General features: G+C 37.3%; 1 protein-coding gene across 5 annotated transcripts in view; it reads right to left on the minus strand.

Moving 5' to 3' along the window:
• The window catches only part of STAG1 (stromal antigen 1), a 204,207-nt gene that overhangs the window by 95,947 nt on the left and 90,752 nt on the right, over positions 1 to 17,508 (minus strand). For all 5 annotated transcript variants that reach the window (XM_026855427.1, XM_026855431.1, XM_026855430.1 and 2 more), the window contains one exon: positions 778 to 854. In XM_026855427.1, coding sequence (XP_026711228.1) covers positions 778 to 854 — 77 coding nt within the window. The remainder of the gene's footprint in view (positions 1 to 777; positions 855 to 17,508) is intronic.

Here is a 17,508-nt window from a genome sequence, read left to right on the forward strand (position 1 = left end):
TTTCTTTCTGTAACACTGTTCCAAAATGGTAATTTTCATGTCAAGTTACTATTTGGTTTAAATTGTCATTTCAAATGAACAAAATATCAATTTGCACACAGAAAACAATGCAAAATGCTGCAAATACCAAGCTTGCAGTCCTGTCTCCGGAATCTGGAGTTCTTTCTTGTATGATGGCTGTTCCAAGAGGTGAATTTCAAAATCCAGAGTAACACCACCAATGTCAGTGGGATGAGAAAACTTTCTGACTCCTCTTATTAACCTCTCTAATCCCTGGGATGCAGACAGACTAGGATACTCCTAAAGCCATACAAAGATATACGAGGTCTGCACAGATCCAGACCAGCACTAACACGGTCCCAAGCTAGTTCTGGCAGAGTCAGATCTGGCTAGGCTGTCTTACCACTGAATGCTCCATGCATAACGACATAAGTGTCCTGTCACAAACTGGCCAATTCACAAACTTCTCAGGACCAATATTTCAGCATCCAGGGCCTACTCAATCCACAAAACTGACTTCTCAAGATGAGCAACTATACCTACCTTTTCAAATTATTTTACTACTTTTTGGGTTTCCATTATTATTCTTTCCTAAAGCCCATGCTGGCTTGTTATTCTTCACCCAATAGTTTAAACCACTGCTTTGCTTGTCAATGCAATTTCTCATGCTGAGACACTGCTTATCCACTGGTTTCTTGCCCATTGCATTTTTATTTTAAAACAAAAGTATATTGTAATATATTTCTTACTGTTTAAAGGCCTATTCATATACTATACCTCGTCAAATTCTTCTGTCATTTTCCTTATGATTTCTGCATTTTGCATGTTCCTGAACATTTCAATTCTTACAGTACCTGTAACATAATGAAGGAACAAAAGAAATTAACACAACCCATTTTTTTGTTATGTCAAAATATCACTGGTTTTCTGCTGCTAAACTTACAGTTTAATAATACATATGAAAGTATATAATGCAATTAATAACAAGAACACACTGAACAAGACTGTCTCTTGAAGAACTGGGTTTAAAAAAAAATCCTCTGTCCTGTAAAGCGCTATCAAACTAGGAGTTAGTAAAATTTTCCACCTTTTTACTCTTTTCAACTGAGCAAGTTTAACAGGAGTGATAGCAAGGTAGGACTCATGCCACATCTGCAGTTACCAAATGTTTTTATTTTTGTGTGCAAAATAAAATTAAGACCAACTTTCAGTTCCACAGCCACTACTAGTAACTCTCCACTTTTTATGCTGGGTCACCTGGATTACAGATATACCATGATCTCTATGTGGAGACACAGGAGGTGTTTTCAGACGGCTTAGCTCAGGACCAGCACGGCTTATTGACTTAGGCACAGCATGGTGGGAATGAAGCTAAAACACCTGCAGACCCAAGCTGGCACAACTGCATCATATGGTGCTACTGTCTGCAAGTCTTACCAAAACCAAAGGCTCCAAAGGGCTTAGTCAAGATGTGAGCCAGCTCAGGACCAAAAGCAGCAATTCCACTTACGGTATTCCTTCTTTTGGATTATGCCATACCCCCCCCATTACCTGAACAGCGAAGTTGATAGGATTAACTTTTCGTTGTAAATTGAGCAAATCTACCAACATTGAAAATATCACAACTTGATAGCAATAAGTGAAAATTCTTGAGACTTGATCCTAAAACCAGTCTGTATAAACAAAACATTTTTACACATTATTGCCTTTGCAGGTAGACATTGTCTAAATTTCTAACCATATAACACAAGACAACGCAGAGAACATTTTTTTTTCTAATGCACATTCTTTTTGCCACTTCACAATCTTCTTTTGTTAATGGAGGAAATGAAGAAAAATTAAGCAAACTGCAGAGCTACAATATCCATCCCAACATCATTAACATTACAAAGAGTAAGGCTCCCTGCTTTTGCAAAAAGTTCAATTGGATTAATGATCCACTACATGGCTCCAAAAATTCAAACTATAAAAGAAGCAACTGAACAGCTAATAGCATTAGGCCCTGTACAAAGGATAAATAAAGATAATTTAAAGTATACTAAATATTAAGAGAATGTTTTCATTCTGATATTTTATTCCTTAAAAAACAAGCATTAGAAACATATGCATTTCAAAATGTGCAAACACAGTTACAGCACACCAAACTTCTGTATCTTAGCAGGGATACTGTTTTACAATGCAACTTCGATAATGATTACTTGAATAGGTTTTGCTTCTTCATGAAATAATATTTATTTGTTATCTATTTCCTAATGGGTACCACTGTGAACCTCAGTTCTAACAATGGCAAGATAAGTTAATAAACTGCAAGATGATAATTTCCAAAGTATTAATAAACAATTAGTAATGCAATATATTAATCTAAAACAAGAAACCCAAGAGAATACTATATGACATGACAGCTGAAGAGCTGTTTTAGCAGCTTTGAAATAATCTGTAAATGCAGCTATATTTTAATGTTTCCCCCAGTATTGAAAGTTTTAATTTGAATGTGAAACAGTTTCACAGTGTGTCTTAAAGTATTGAATAGTGGACAGCTATTCTTAGAAATCCACCTCAACTATTAACACCTCTTTCTCTCACTGCATGCTGTCATCTGTTGCTCTTCTCATTGGCAATAGAATCCTCATTGAAAAAGTAACCTGTTGACCTTTGTTATTTTTTTTTATAGCCCTGAAATAGTTTCCATATAATATATAATTACATTAGTTTGTCAAAAAAAGTAAAAATACCATAACTATAATTCCTTGTTAATGCATGTAACTGAATTCAAATCTCCCTTCACCTTTGCACAATTCTGTTGTGGTTCTCTCTCTTTTTCTCTCTGAGGATACCGAATGCAATTATACTGTGGTCACTAATACTTAGTGGCTCAGATATTGTTACTTCTTAAGTGACCTGCATGTTTCTTCACAAGTCAAGTATACTTTTTCCTTGAACAATTCCTCTCAAGGAATCTGTTTCAGGAGGTGACTTGCTTAAAGCACTGCTGCTTTAATTCAAGGACTTTGCAGATGCAGTAACAGTGCTCAGAGAAAGCTGATGGCTTAAACTGGATGTACACACTCTCCACGTTACTATCAGACCACAAACTGTGTACACTGGGCCACAGACACATGGAACCTGCCCACCGAACTGGCCAAGGAGAGAGGCTGCCAAACACAGGACTACAGACTGCAGGCAGTTGCTCTTGAAACACGGAAAAGCTTTTGACATTCCGTGGCTAGAACTGAGACAGCATCATCTATCTCGTAAGCACTTTAGAATTCCTCCTGATCACTGTGCAGGGGTGTTACAGATACGGCTGGTGTAGATTTTATGCACATCTTCCAAACAAGCAATGGTCCAACTCTTTGGGAGCATCAGGCAGGGACATGCAGAGGATGAAAAACTTTTGACATCTCCTAGGGATGCCAGTGCAGACAGGAGCTCAACACTGCCAAAGAAATGTCAGCAAGCATTAAAAGGAGTGAAGATGAACAGAACTTATCAATTCACTGTCATGTCTCATTCTTTCCTTCATTTTTTATGACAAAGTTCACTGGAAGCCATGTCAAGCAAAATGAGCATTTCTACTCATCTGGCAGTAGGTAATAGGTTTGGCTTGACTGCTTTTCCTACCAGCACCTTTCCCCCACCTGACCTAAACACAATCCTCTCTCTCTGGGAAACTGATTTAACACTCTGTAAATATGCTATGTAGACTCTGCTCACAATACATGTCATGGTGTCATCACAACATTTCAACACTGCACCAATCAAAACTATTCAAATTCATAGTTTTTATGATTAACGAAGAGCTAAACTCTCCCATTTTGAAGTGAATCCTTAAAATATAACAGGTTTTCTGTAAAATACAATTGAAGGTGTGGGATCTATTCCTACAGTCTCTGCCTTACTCATGTTGCTATCAGTCTGCTATCCTTTTCTAAACTGAGTTTTACCTCTGTCATGAAAAGCTCTCACTCTGTATTTAGTTAAGAGGATTTCAATTGTCTTAACCCATTAACAAATTGAAAGCCTGTTCTACTTCAATACTAAGTTCTCAATTCAAACTTATTCACGCAGACTGTGTTTTAAAAAGTCTTCTCACTGACATGTAAGTATGTTTCCTTAATGACAAAATTCCAGTTTAACTTTCAGCTAAGATATCAATTTAATTTCTCAATAATTAATCATGTCACTCAACCTGGCTTTTAAAAGTGAAAAAACCCATACAGAAGACACAACATTATTTCAACTAGAGAAGAGAAAGACTAAAAGGTCCTAAACAAAACTGGATGAAAACACTTTAAAAAAACCAACAAAAACCTGTGTACAAAACATGATAGAACATTTCCAGGAGATAAAACATACCACAGATTCAGTCGCTTTAAAACAGATATTGATAGTGAGAAGACTAAACATAATATAAAATAATAAAATAAAAATTAAAATGTATAAAATGTATAAAATAAAACTTATAAAAGTAAGCCCTCTCCAAGAGCTTTGTAAGATGTGTAAGCTCTCAAGTTTGAGCAACAACCTTCAATTGGAAATTAAAGAGGGTACTCTGGGGATGCAGGCTGTCTCATGACTGCCCTTCCTCCTATGAAACAGAAGGTACTAACCATTGCTGGAAATCAGGGAGCACCATCACACCAAATACTACACGCCAACAGCCTCCTGCATATAACAATTTTGGTGTTTCTATAGGAAAGGGAAGCTCATATGACGGAAACAAGCCACTGCGTAAGTGGTACCACCTATAATAGCCCACAGCCATTTAAACACTAGTAATGAAAACAAATTACTAGTAAATAGACTCTTGAAATCTAAACTACTGCAGCTGTTAATGAATTATATACTATGTAGTATACTAACTATACTATACAGGCAGTTTTAATCTCTGCTACCTTTATTCATGGAAGTTACATAGCCAATTTTATCCCTTCTCTTTTGGACTACTTGCTCAAACTGAGCAAGCTGCAAGAAAAGTGGTGGGAAAATTGCAGTTCAAGACTAAAGCCAATGGTTATAAAATAAGCCCAGAGTCTCCTGCCAAAGGAGGATTAATTGTGGGACCTTAAACTCGTGGTGACTGATTAGTATCTCTCAACCACACAAATTGGTAAAACAGTAACCGGAAGAAAGATTCATAAAGACATCAAGATAAAGACACCAGAAGATTTGCACTGGAGGGTATCATATGAAAAAGGCAATGTACTCTTCTGCATCAGCTGAAAATCAATAGTTGGGATCAGAACCCTGCAAAGGATCTTGACTGCTGAAACTGTCAAAAGGAGGCAGGTTTAATAAAAATCTTGCAAGGATGGATAGTGATTACGGAATTGCTGGATGGGCAGCATTTCTTTCCCTTGATATCATTCAATAAGCATTCCCTATACCTTTCTCCCCACTTACCATTTAGATCATAAGAAATAATCCACTTCTACAATGTCCATAAGTGCAGTTTTTAATTGTCTCAAAAGTGTTAGTGACAAATCTCCATATGAAAGATGATAAACAAAGACTGAAGTCAAAGAGCACGTTATTTCTCACTGCTCAACTTGGGTCATGGTCCATTTCCGTAACACTTTTATTTACTGTTCCCAGAAGAGAGCTGTCTGGAACTAACCAGAAATTACTCACGCCAGTAAAATAACTTTATTTTCTGTGGCTTGCTCACGATCACATAGGAACACTGAAATAGATCTTACCTCACTGGAATCAATAGGTGTCAAACATTAATCTAAACGGAAGCAGTACTGGGACAGGCAAAGCACACAGATGATGAGACTCCTAAACCCCATCAGAGCTCCTAACTTTCTATTGATTTCTGTGCTTGAAAACTGAAACACTTTACTGAAACCAGAAGTCGGGATTGTAGAAATAAATTAGCCTAAATATTTAGTTGAATTTCAGCTTTTGTGGCACTTGCAGGAACAGAAGACCCTTTTATTGATCTACTTTCCAATAGTTCCTGTTGCGTGGACTCTACATTCCCCAATTTCTGCCACCAATGTAGTAGTATTTAAAAGCCAGTGTCTTCTTAGAAGACAAAGCCCTAATTCATCCTCAAAACTGCTTTAGATAGTGAACTCTTACTGAATGAATCCTCAAGAATCGCAGTGGAAGAACAAAGGAAATAAAGCCTCATGCAATTAAAACCTTATCAACCAGAGTATCACAGGCAACTGTCAAAAAGAATTCAAATGGTTCATCTAAGTCTACCCTCCTACCACAAAACCAAATACGTGTCAGTTCCCAAAATATGTTCGCAGGAAAAGTGTATTCTCTTAATGCAGTCCAATTCTTTAACTGACCTTGTTTAATAATTTACATACCAGAAAGTAATTTTGTTACCATTAATTTGGTTTTACTTATTTTATGCATTGCTCTGATTTTTGTCCAACATGCTCCTGCAATTATTGAATATTTACCTTTGATTTTTCACGTTCCTTTTTGATTTTCAGACCACTGCATAGCACATGATTCAAACAAGTTATTCTCTTGCTGTAATTTCTATTCCTTCTTTGCTTTAGGTTATTTTGCACTTGAGTTTTTGGAACACAAAGCTCTTATTTTTTTTTCCTCGGGCATGTTTCCCACGTAGACTTGTGTATCTATTTTGTCAGTACAGTATCTTCCTCTTTTGAAGACCATTATAATTGTTTTGCCCTTCACTTTGCTGTCACAGAACTAGGAATATTATTTTTCTAATGAATGAGCTCATTTAAGTTGCCATTTCGTAATGAGAATTACCTCTAGAGGAGAGTGCTTTCCATTTGTGTTGTCCATCTTGTATCAAAAGACTGCCACCACCACATTGTAAGAATTCACTGGACAATACCTAAAACTTGCTATTTTCTACTCGTTGATGACACCCTGCTAGTTTAAATCCCTTCATCTCACAACCTACATCATACAACTCTATACACTGATTGAAAAACAATAAAGCTTTTGTATTTGGCCTTCCTGTATGGATGGCTCATACTAGATATCTACAGCAGAAACTCCTGCTTCTCTCCCCTTCTATCACTGCCTAGACATTTTCAAGGAAGCTATTTTACATTTCAGAACATATGTAAATGTCACACAGGACAAGGATTTAGTGGCAAGCTCTGTTTCCTAAATTTTCCGATCCTGATTTTGCTAAAAATCCTTCCAAACAATTTTTTTGAATTTGGTAAATACCAGAAAGGCTATTACAGAGAACTGTGTTAGCCATGCTGTGAGCCTTAAAGAACAGACTTCCACCAGTTAGGAGAGAAAAAGACAAATACAGTAATTTGTTACTTGTCATCATGAACAGATACTCGAGGGTAGAAACACGTTTCTCTATTGCAATATGATGTTCAAGCTGAGAAAATCTGCCATGAAATCTAGGTTCTGGAATGGAGAAAACTTTGGTCGTTACAGTCCTTTCACCATCCTTACCACCCTTTGGTGCTCTCTCCTCCCAGTGCCTGACTGCCACCTACAGTTCCTGCTCTGTGCTCATCACGTGTCCGACGACAGCAGGTACATATAACAAACAGAGTCATTAACTGAGACAGAAAGAGGCACATTCCGAGGGACCACTACTAAAGCATTTTTAGTTTTACCTCCTCCATAATACAAGGCCCAGAAATCTGTTATTGTTCTGGTTTACATAACAAGCAGAAGCAAGGAAATATTTCTTTCTTATTGTCTTCCAAGAAATTAGCTTAACTGTTTCTGCTGGCCTATCACAACCAAATTCAGCATAAAGGAAGACATCTTGCCCAGTATGGAAACCTCAATGTAATCTCAAAGTTTACTAAAATGGAAACTGGCTTAAAACAATCAGTAATGTTAATAGTGCCTATAGTTGTAAGGACTATCAATAAAGGTTGTCAAAAACGTCAGTAAAGCTGGGAGGACTTAGTAATTGTTTTGACTATCACAGGGCTCACTCAAAGAAACGGTGCAATTGTAGTATCAAATCCTTGCTATTCCAATACCCAAATTCAAGGATAATTGTTCCATTTTTAGAGTGAAAAATTCTATATTCCATTTAGAAGTTCAAAGTGCTGAATGAGATTAAGGAGTTGATCACTTTATGTATATAAATAGTGTTTCATATGACTTGAACTGATCATCTCTTCTAAAAACAAAATGTTATCTGATCTCGAAGAAAATAATGAAGGTAATGATTCCCTCATTATAAGTATAGAAAGAAATACATTGAGACTGACAGAAATTTTTACAAAGATGACAATGATTTGTGTCAACGACAATCCAGTTATTTCCCCTTGCTGAAAAGAAAGTATACATTCTTATAGTAAAAAGTGAAAGAAACTTAAAAGTCTACTGTAAAGAAACCAAATCCTGTGAATTTCCTAACCTCCAATTACATGAGAGAATTTGCTACTTGCTTAAATTATCCTGAGTATCAGAAGAATTAAAAAAAAAGGAAAAATAAAGAATCCAGGAGTGACCCAAGGAACTACATACCATTAAATCTGACTGCTGGGCCAGACTGGAAGGTGATGTATGATGAAACTGGTGGGCCTATTCAAGGGTTGATGTTATTTTTGAAGTAACGCTTCACAAACCCCTTGGAGCTAAAAGTCAAGCATTTATGCAATACATCTACATTTTCAAAATCCTATAATGACCTCCCTCATTTTTGTTCTTAATAGAAGCTGATATGCAATAATAGAGTTCTTAGATTAAAATATAAGAAAGGAAACATAGAAAAGACAGTTTTCAGAATGGAATTAACCTATCAACAGATCTACGTATCAGTGTTGATAAATATATGCTAAATAGCATATATAAATGCTTTTAAAGAAAGTAGCAAAGTTTGCTGGTGACAGAATTATTTAGAACAGCTAAAATTAATGCTGACAGCCAACACTGCCAAAGGATTTCATAGTCATGAAACCGATAAAATGGCAACTAATGCTCTTCAAGAAAAAAGCATGCTAATTCCAGAAACTACTAGCAGAAAAAGGTGGCCCACATAATTTAGTGCATCAAAAAATAGTACACTTCATGTGTTCAGGTCTTAAAATTTTGATAAAGGAAACTTCCTTACTCTGAGTTTAAGCCAGATAATACTGTTTTGATATGGCTTTACAGTATTTGCAATTGGAAACTGTAAGCTGCTTTTCATCTGGAAGTTAATGCCACTGACTGAGTAACAGAAGCCAAATAATAACCAAAGCCACTAAACTTGCATTCTAGTATTTGTACTGAATGATTTCACAAAATAGATCTTTTCATGCTTTGATAGCCTGAAGCAGTAATTCTCAGAAGGCACCCAACTTTTTGTCAGATAACTTCAGACTTGAACAACAGTAAATGACAGGAACACGAGTAAAAAGCTCAGGAGCCTTTGCTACCCCAAAGGCAGTGCTTTGTTCCTGGTAATGTCTTAATGCCTTTGCACTTGGAAGCATCCCCAACTTCAGCCACCAGCAGCTGCAGCCTGTCCTGCATTGCCTCAGTTTACTCTGGGTGAATATGAAGTCTGTAATCAAGGAGGACACTTAACGCTTCAGGAGAGAGGGAAAGCACTGACTCCAACATATTCTTGGGTTTACACTGCTCTGAAACTTTCCTTCTCTTTATTTAGTACTGGCTCCAAGATTCCTTTCTGTGAGCACTACTCAATGCTCCAGTTTCCTGCACATGTGCTGTAAAGGAACATTTGTTAAAAAAACCCGTTCCTCATGGATCTGATGAAAAAAACCCTAACATACAGATTTTTGTAAAGTCAGTAATCAGCAGCAGGTGTTAGGAAAACTGCAAATAGAGCTCATCATTAGATGAATCTTGCATTTAGCAGTAGTTTAGGGTTTGCCTGAACTGCAGGTTGTTAAGTCACATTGTGACTATCGGATTTAATACCTGCTAAGGGATCAATTATCTCTTAAATCATTTGTACCTTCATCTCCAAAGAACTGAGAATCAATGAAACCTGCAGTTTAGCTCTATCTTCCTTAAGAAGTTACCTCATCCTATTTTTAAAGCTGCTGCCTGACCATTTTATTTGACAAGCCTGGGATCTTATTTTGCAAGAGTGAATAACTGTTCCTCTATTTGCAATTCTCTTTTTCACTGCTTGGGTTTTTCTTTATATTTTTGTATATCTTTTTGGAAGCAGGATGGTCAGAACTACACTCAATACTCAAGATGCAAGTGCAGTTAAATTTGAGAGATTTCTTAGTTTCTAATATACATACACATATATTTGTCCAACTCTTCACCACTCAGAGCACTACCAAGCAAAGAGGTTGTATTTTCAAATTATTCACAATAACAGCAGGCTCCAGGAGTAAAACATTAGTAACTACAGCTTATCACTGCATATGTGGAGCCAGAGTTTGGCTGCTTGCTGTCAAAAGTGACTCAAATCCAGCAATATAAACATAGATAGTTGAGGTAGAGCTGAAAGTTAAGTGTAAGATATAACAGTGTAAGTATTTGAAATAAGCACATTTAGATATATCTAGTGTTCCAGGGTGCTTTTATCAAAGACTGTTTTTCACATCTAGACTACCTATCACCTGCACTATTAACATACAAACATATAAGCTGCTCTCTGCAACGAGGGGCTCAGTTTGGGCCTAAGCTCTTCCCCCATCTTGGGTGGGGATCTTATCTGTGTGTATAAATAAATACCTGATGGAAGGGTGCAAAACCGACGGAGCAAGATGCTTCTCAGTGGTGCCCAGTGACAGAAGAGCAGCCAGACAATCCAAACACAAGCACTATAGAGCATAACCATTTCCGCAGTCAAGGCTGGAGTAAAAATATTATTGCCATTGCTAACAGCAGGCCACAGGCATTGTCTCTGTGCCTGTGTTCATTGCACACAGCCCTAGTCCTGGGCTGCTGGGCTAGTTATCAACGTGTTATGAGTACCTGCTCTGTGAACTGAAGCTTGGTACCAGGCATCTCTCGTTATAATGCACAGTTCAAATGTGGGATGATAATATAATAGCTAAGGCCTTGAAAACATGCAATCTGTCTGATAAACTGATTTCAGATAAGACCAATTCCTTTGTACCATTACTTTGTATATTACTATGTAGCAGTACACCCTCTTGTACTTTCTACAACATTTCATAGCAATTACAATAAACCCCAGAGGAGTTTTAGAAATAATGAGTACTCCTCGAAGGAAAATAATAGATCTCTGTTCCATCATACTGGAAGAGGCTTCATATACTACAGATTCTTTATTAAGCATTCTTCTGGATAGCTAAAAGGTTTACTCCACCAATTTTTAAAGTAATAAATAGATAATTAATATTTTAAAACAGATTATTTATGCCCATCCTGTTTCCTATGATTTTTACCAAATGTTTGTTCATGCAATGGCAAACTCACACCTACGTATCTTCCTCAGAATTCTAGAATTGTAGAGTAATTTCAGTTGAAAGGATTCCTGTCAGCTACTCCAAACCCTTCCCAAAGCAGGGCCAACTAGATCAGGCTTCCCAGGTGAGTTTTGAGTATGTCCCAGGACAGTGATCCCACACCCTGCCTGAGCCCTTATGCCTCCACTACTTGACCACCTTATGGCAAAAATGTTTCTCCTTATGTCAAACTGGAATTTCCCATGTTTCAACTCGTATTTGTTAACTCATCCTATTACTATTGAATGCCATGGCAAATCTGGCTTCACCTTCTCTCTAGTCTCTCATTTGAAGCAAGCAGTAAGATCTCCCTTTGGCCGCCTTCTTGAGATTGAGCACCTCTGTTCTCTCAGCTTCTCACTCAGGAAAGTGAGGACTCCACTGAAAGACTTCTGAAAACACAGGCAGACTTAACCACATCACGCTTATCCACATTTCCTGCTTCAAAGAGCTTCAAGCTCTTTCATATAAATCATGCACCAAGGACATTCACTTCAGTGTCCATCCAAGAACATTCACTTCAGAAGTCCTTCCACTTTCTATGAATGTGCTTGTCCCACCTACAGGTTCACACTGGCAAGACTGTGACCCACAGACACACTGCAAACCTTCAACACCCTGTCATACACATTTTTGCCAAAGCATATTTTATCAGAGAAACAAATTTCTTGTTAGTCATTATCTACATTTCTTCCAACACAGAAAACATAACTCCATAAAACATGGTACCTCCACTTACCAGGAAGTTAGGAGGCAAAAGACAATCACAGGATATAGCCAGGGTCCACCCTCTTTCCCCTCAGTCCTTCTGCTTCCCCTGATGAAGTATTGATCATTTCCTCAGTCCTCTGTCACTCTTATTTCTAGCCCTATTTCTCAGAAGGAGTAAAGAGGGGAAGATGAAAGAGAAGTCCTAAAAAAAAAATTATAAAAACAGAAGGAATTATCTAGAGATCCTCAACTGATGTGACTGGCTCTAGACTCCACAAAAAAATATTATCTAAGAAAGGAAACAAAGCAACAGCAAAGAAAGAGAATCCTTTACAGCACCCTTCCTCCCTCAGAACAACGGGCCAGGCCTTTCAGTGGGCTGTGCCACAACTGAGTGTTGCCAGAGATCTGACAGAACTCAGCAGGCCAAACAAGCCAGTCTCCTGCAGCTGCTGAAGGACCACCATGCTCTGCATCTCCTTCACCTGCCTCTTGTCCCTTAAGACAACTGCGCTAGCTTTATTTACCTAGAGGAAGCTTCATGTTAACTGCATGAGATCTTTTCAAATATGGTTCTGAAGAAATACACTTGGTACAGGTCCTCTGCAATTTTACTTAAACTGCTGCTCCAGTATGTGGAAAGAAAGGGTAAGGCATAAAAGGAGCATCTGCATCTATACAGGGACAAATCTTATTAGCAATGGCACCACCAAACAGACCAAAATCACTCCAGGTTTCCCAGAGCGGATCCTTACTTCTACAAATTCCCCAGTCACCACTCTGAGAGCCACCAGGCAAATGCTGACTGGTATCAGCCCATATAATTTATTTGATGAAAACAAATCAGACATGTTAAACAACAGTAAAATAGACACTTTGTAAGCACTGCAAATGGAGCTGCAGTAAAAAGTGAAGAACTTTAACATCGATGAAAGCTGGTGTGCTTCATAAATTGAGACTGGAGATACAGAAACATCTCAAACAACTTATATCTAAAACATTTGATTTCCCTCATTAAATGAAAGCCACTGTCTACCTGAAAAGTTTCTACACTTTATTAATCTGAAAGAAGGATTTAAGACTTGTGTGCATTTCTGCCTGCAAGTATGCTGCTTAATAAATTCTCAATTGTTTGTTTAAAACAAACCTGACTGATCTTGGATATAAAATGTCCCTATAAATTTTACAAAAGCAGGTAGTTGAATAGAAGCCAAAGAGGTCATTCAGGCACAGTATGAACCATGACCTCAATGTCTGCTAATATCTCTCAGCCTCTCACTGAGGCTGGAGAAGGACAGAGACACTTATGTTGTGAATGCTATGGCTTCTTCAAGAAAAGCTTCACTGGAGCACACCAACCTCTTCCCCAGCAGTGTTTGTCTATATAGCCTGTTTAGTTTCCAAAAAGTTACAAGCTGCTTCAGAATCTTTTTTAGAGTTACATGGCATTCACAACATGATCTCATAAAGAGTATCTGACTCTTCATGAATACGTTCAATAGCTTTTGTATAATTCAGTAAAGTCAGTCAACACAAATACACTAGAAATCACTCCTCCTCAGTTCTGCTTCTCACGAAATCACTTATTTAGAGTATATTAAAGACTAAAGCATTTACTGGCTATGATCTGTGAAAAAACAATGCAAAAATCAGCTGAGCTGGCTGAAAGCAATGCCTTTATCTTTCTCTCTCCTTATTTAATAGTATGCAAGATGAGAGAAATCCTTCTTTTTCACATAATTGTTTTTCCTGCTTTGCTTGGGAAAAAAAAAATTGTTTTATCTGTCAGCTGCCTCCCATATCCCTTTTTACTTTATGACTATCTGAACACATATACAGAGGTTTTTCTTTGTCTAAGGAAATAAAAATAATTTCAGAAATCACATGCAAAAAATTTAAATAATCTTTGTGCTTAGAAACTAAAGCAGAAATTAAGAAGTGCCAAACTTAAGATGCTCTGTGCAACCCTGATTACATTTCTTTGTGAGTCAACTTTGATGAGTCACCAACTCATACGGCTGTCTACTATTGTGTCTAGCTTCATTAGCCACAGAAAACTGAACAGTTTTGGATTCTTGCAAGTGATTAGGAGTTGTGTAGGTGAAATCATTGTATCTCCAATGCGTTCAGCTCTTGCTACAGCCAATGACCTAGGTAAGGAAGTGCAGGAATAAAGATGGTGATCTTACAAGAGGAGCTGATTAGGATGCTGTAGAAAACTATTTTCTTTCACTTTTGAGTTCTTATAATAGTCTGGACATTTTAAACTATTTCAGAGATGGTCCATAATAGCACATTCTCCATTTTCCAGGCAGTCTTATGGATGAATTTACAGAAGTGCAGCACACATACAATTGTAATTGCATGTACACTGACTGTAATACTGTCCTTCAAGAATGTAAAACACCCTGAAGTTAAGAAAAAGGGGAAAAGCTTAGGGGAATTAGCCCTTCCTTATCAGAGAGGATAAAGAAGAGGGCTTAGGCTATAGTCCTGCTTTTTCCTTGTTGCAAATATTATCTATTAAACAAAATTAAGAACTTCCAAGTTTCCATTCCATGAATTTTAAGAAATCTTCTAGGTACCCCAAGTCTAGTCATTAAGCAACGTGAAGAGGAGTAGAAAAATCAATAACAGCTATGGTTTAATATGTAATATGTTATCTGAAAAAACCTCCCCACAGGGAGTGGCACAGATACCATATCTGATGTCTCAAAAGCTTTTTATATCAATGACTCCATGCATGGATTAGCCATTTACAGAGCAGAGACAGGATCTTTGCTTACAATGGATTTACAAAGAAAAACTAGATGAAACCCTATAGAAAAAAGCCCTTGAGGATTTTTTTTTTTTGGTAACTGGAACTTGGCTACTATGGAAAAGTAATAGGAAGCATCATATTAAAAGTGAAGTTAAAACACTACAATGAATAGTTGCTCAACATGTTTTGGCATGGGTGAGAGAACAAGAGAGCACATACCAGAGCCAAGCTCAGTAGAAGTCTGGATATGCGTATAAAAAAATATAGTGTAAGAGGGAACTGTCACCTCAGAACTAAGAAAAGAAACTGCTGGAACACACACAGATCACAAGTGTTGACAAGACAAATATAAGTAGGAATGTAGAAAAAGGAGCAGAAAACCAAGAAAGGTCAACATGTAACTTGTTTCTCAACAGTGGATCTCTAGGATTCACTAAGGAGTATTTGAGAGCAAAATGTAAAAAAATATACACCTATGTAAACGTAATAATACCAGAAGAACAAAACGTTACGTAAGTGATAAAGCAGCAAGTACTGAAAAGAGTGTTGAAAAACAAATAGTAATGAATAGCAGATGAAATACACGAGGGAATGAAGAGTTTGAGTACATTAATTAGCACAAAGATAGTGGACTCAAGAGGAAAAAGTAATCAAGTACTATTAAGGAAAAAGGAAAGAAGAAAAACACAAAGGAACATTACAAGTAATGGAGGTTTAATCTGGAAATTGGCTTAAATCCTTATTTACAGTCTCCTTTCAGATTGTTTTGGATCCTCTACCTTTCAAATTTTAGTATCAGAATTAGTTGAAACAGCGTGTTTTGATCAAATTAAAAATGGCCCTGTAAATACATGCAGTATTATCATGCCACTAATACTATCCTTTTTAGATATCCAAATGCAAAACACCGCTTATGCAGTCACAGAGTAAAGCAGCCACCTTACTCCTCTGGTTGTGTCTTACAGCTCAGAAACTGGTAGAAAGATCTCTGAAGTGGGAAAATACAAAGCAATACTTGGGTAAAATAAAATATTTTAGCATAACCTACAACTAATGGGTTTTTTTGTGAAGAGCATTTAGTCTGCTTGGTATTTTATAACAAATTGCTCAGAATATTTTTTTTTCCTTCCCCCCCCTCCCCAGTTGTCAGTACTTTAGGTAATCTTTCCTTTTTACGTTTCTCAGTGTCCCCTCCCCCCCATTATCAGTTTAAGATATCTAGAGGTCACATCATATCAGGATGTCTTTACTGTGATATGCTCATATTTTAAGTTTAATCGTGAATTTTGTGTACAAGACTCATTACTTTTGGCATAACTGCATTCTCAGCAGTAACTCCATGTCAACATAGACTCTGCCTACTAATTGCTTTGTTGTCCTTCCCACATGAAATTTTCATTGAAGTCCACGACAAAAACACCAAAGGATGCTATGCTATGGATCAATTGCTTGGTGAGAATATTAAAAAATTGAGTTACATTTTAAATTTATGGCTCTGTTCAGCAGTCTATTCTGGCTATCATTCTGCAGCAGTTTGAAGCAGCCCCACAACATACTCACTAGATAACATGAGTATACTGCTATTTTGGCTGCTAAAGCAAAACCAAAGCACTGGGATGTACACTTGTCTGCCTCTCTCTTATCCTGCTCCCCAAGCTCATCCGTGTAGATGTGCCCTCACAGAACATATTCATTTCTCGTAATTTTTGGAATCCATTTCCCTTTGCCTTATACTTTCCTGCATTTAAAGGCACAAGTTTACCTTGTCATACCTCATTCCACTGTTAACAGATACTTCCATTTCCTCTTCTCCTTGAATCTTCCCTATTAATGAGATCTCATGCACGTAATTACTTTTTTTCTAGGATATTTAGCACTTTTTTGCTGTCATTACAGGCTGATAAGAATTAAAAAGAGGATTGCCCTTTTTCAAAATGCCTGTCATCTTACATCGTTTCAATGAGATCAAAGTCTCAAAATACCTAAGGCTTAAATGCATTTTTCAAAATACTGCAATGTCTCTCACTGTTTCTAATTCAAATGAACTACAAGCTTTGCTCCACACAGGCGGGCAGAGAGGAATGCTACCAGGGTGCAGAGTGTAGATGCTCGCCTATCCCAAGAGCATCTTGTTGAGCAGCTTTCCTTCATAGAACGAGGAAACAGCCACTTCCTAAGATCAGTTCTGGGTGTACTTCCCTGAAAGAAAGCTACGGGATATCCATCTGTGCATCTTAAATCTAAAGCTAAGCCCTGAAGTTTGTCTCACATCTTCACAACTCAGTATTAAACAGTATTGTGCTTGATTTTATAACCTACCGTAATCAGAGCAAAGCCAATGCAAGTAAGCTCAACTATTAATACTGTATGCTGCAATAAATACACTTTACAATCACAACAGTGCACTGTACTATACTACTATTACTCTAGTACACAGTTGAGATCAATTAACTTACTCACTTTGTATATGTTAAAAATTCCTCCTTCCCAAACCTCTGATTATTTTTTCTCCCTAAGATGTATTAAACAACTCTGTAATCACCGAGTTAATGTTTACTAAGCTACCATTCACACACAAAAGCACGGTCAAAACTAAAGCCAACTGGAACTTTATATCCCCATCAAGGAGGTAAAAGAAACAAGTATGGCATTATATACATAATA

The sequence above is a fragment of the Athene cunicularia genome (assembly GCF_003259725.1).
Source record: "Athene cunicularia isolate RWA chromosome 9 unlocalized genomic scaffold, athCun1 chr9_part2, whole genome shotgun sequence".
In the NCBI taxonomy this organism is placed as follows: Eukaryota; Metazoa; Chordata; class Aves; order Strigiformes; family Strigidae; genus Athene; species Athene cunicularia.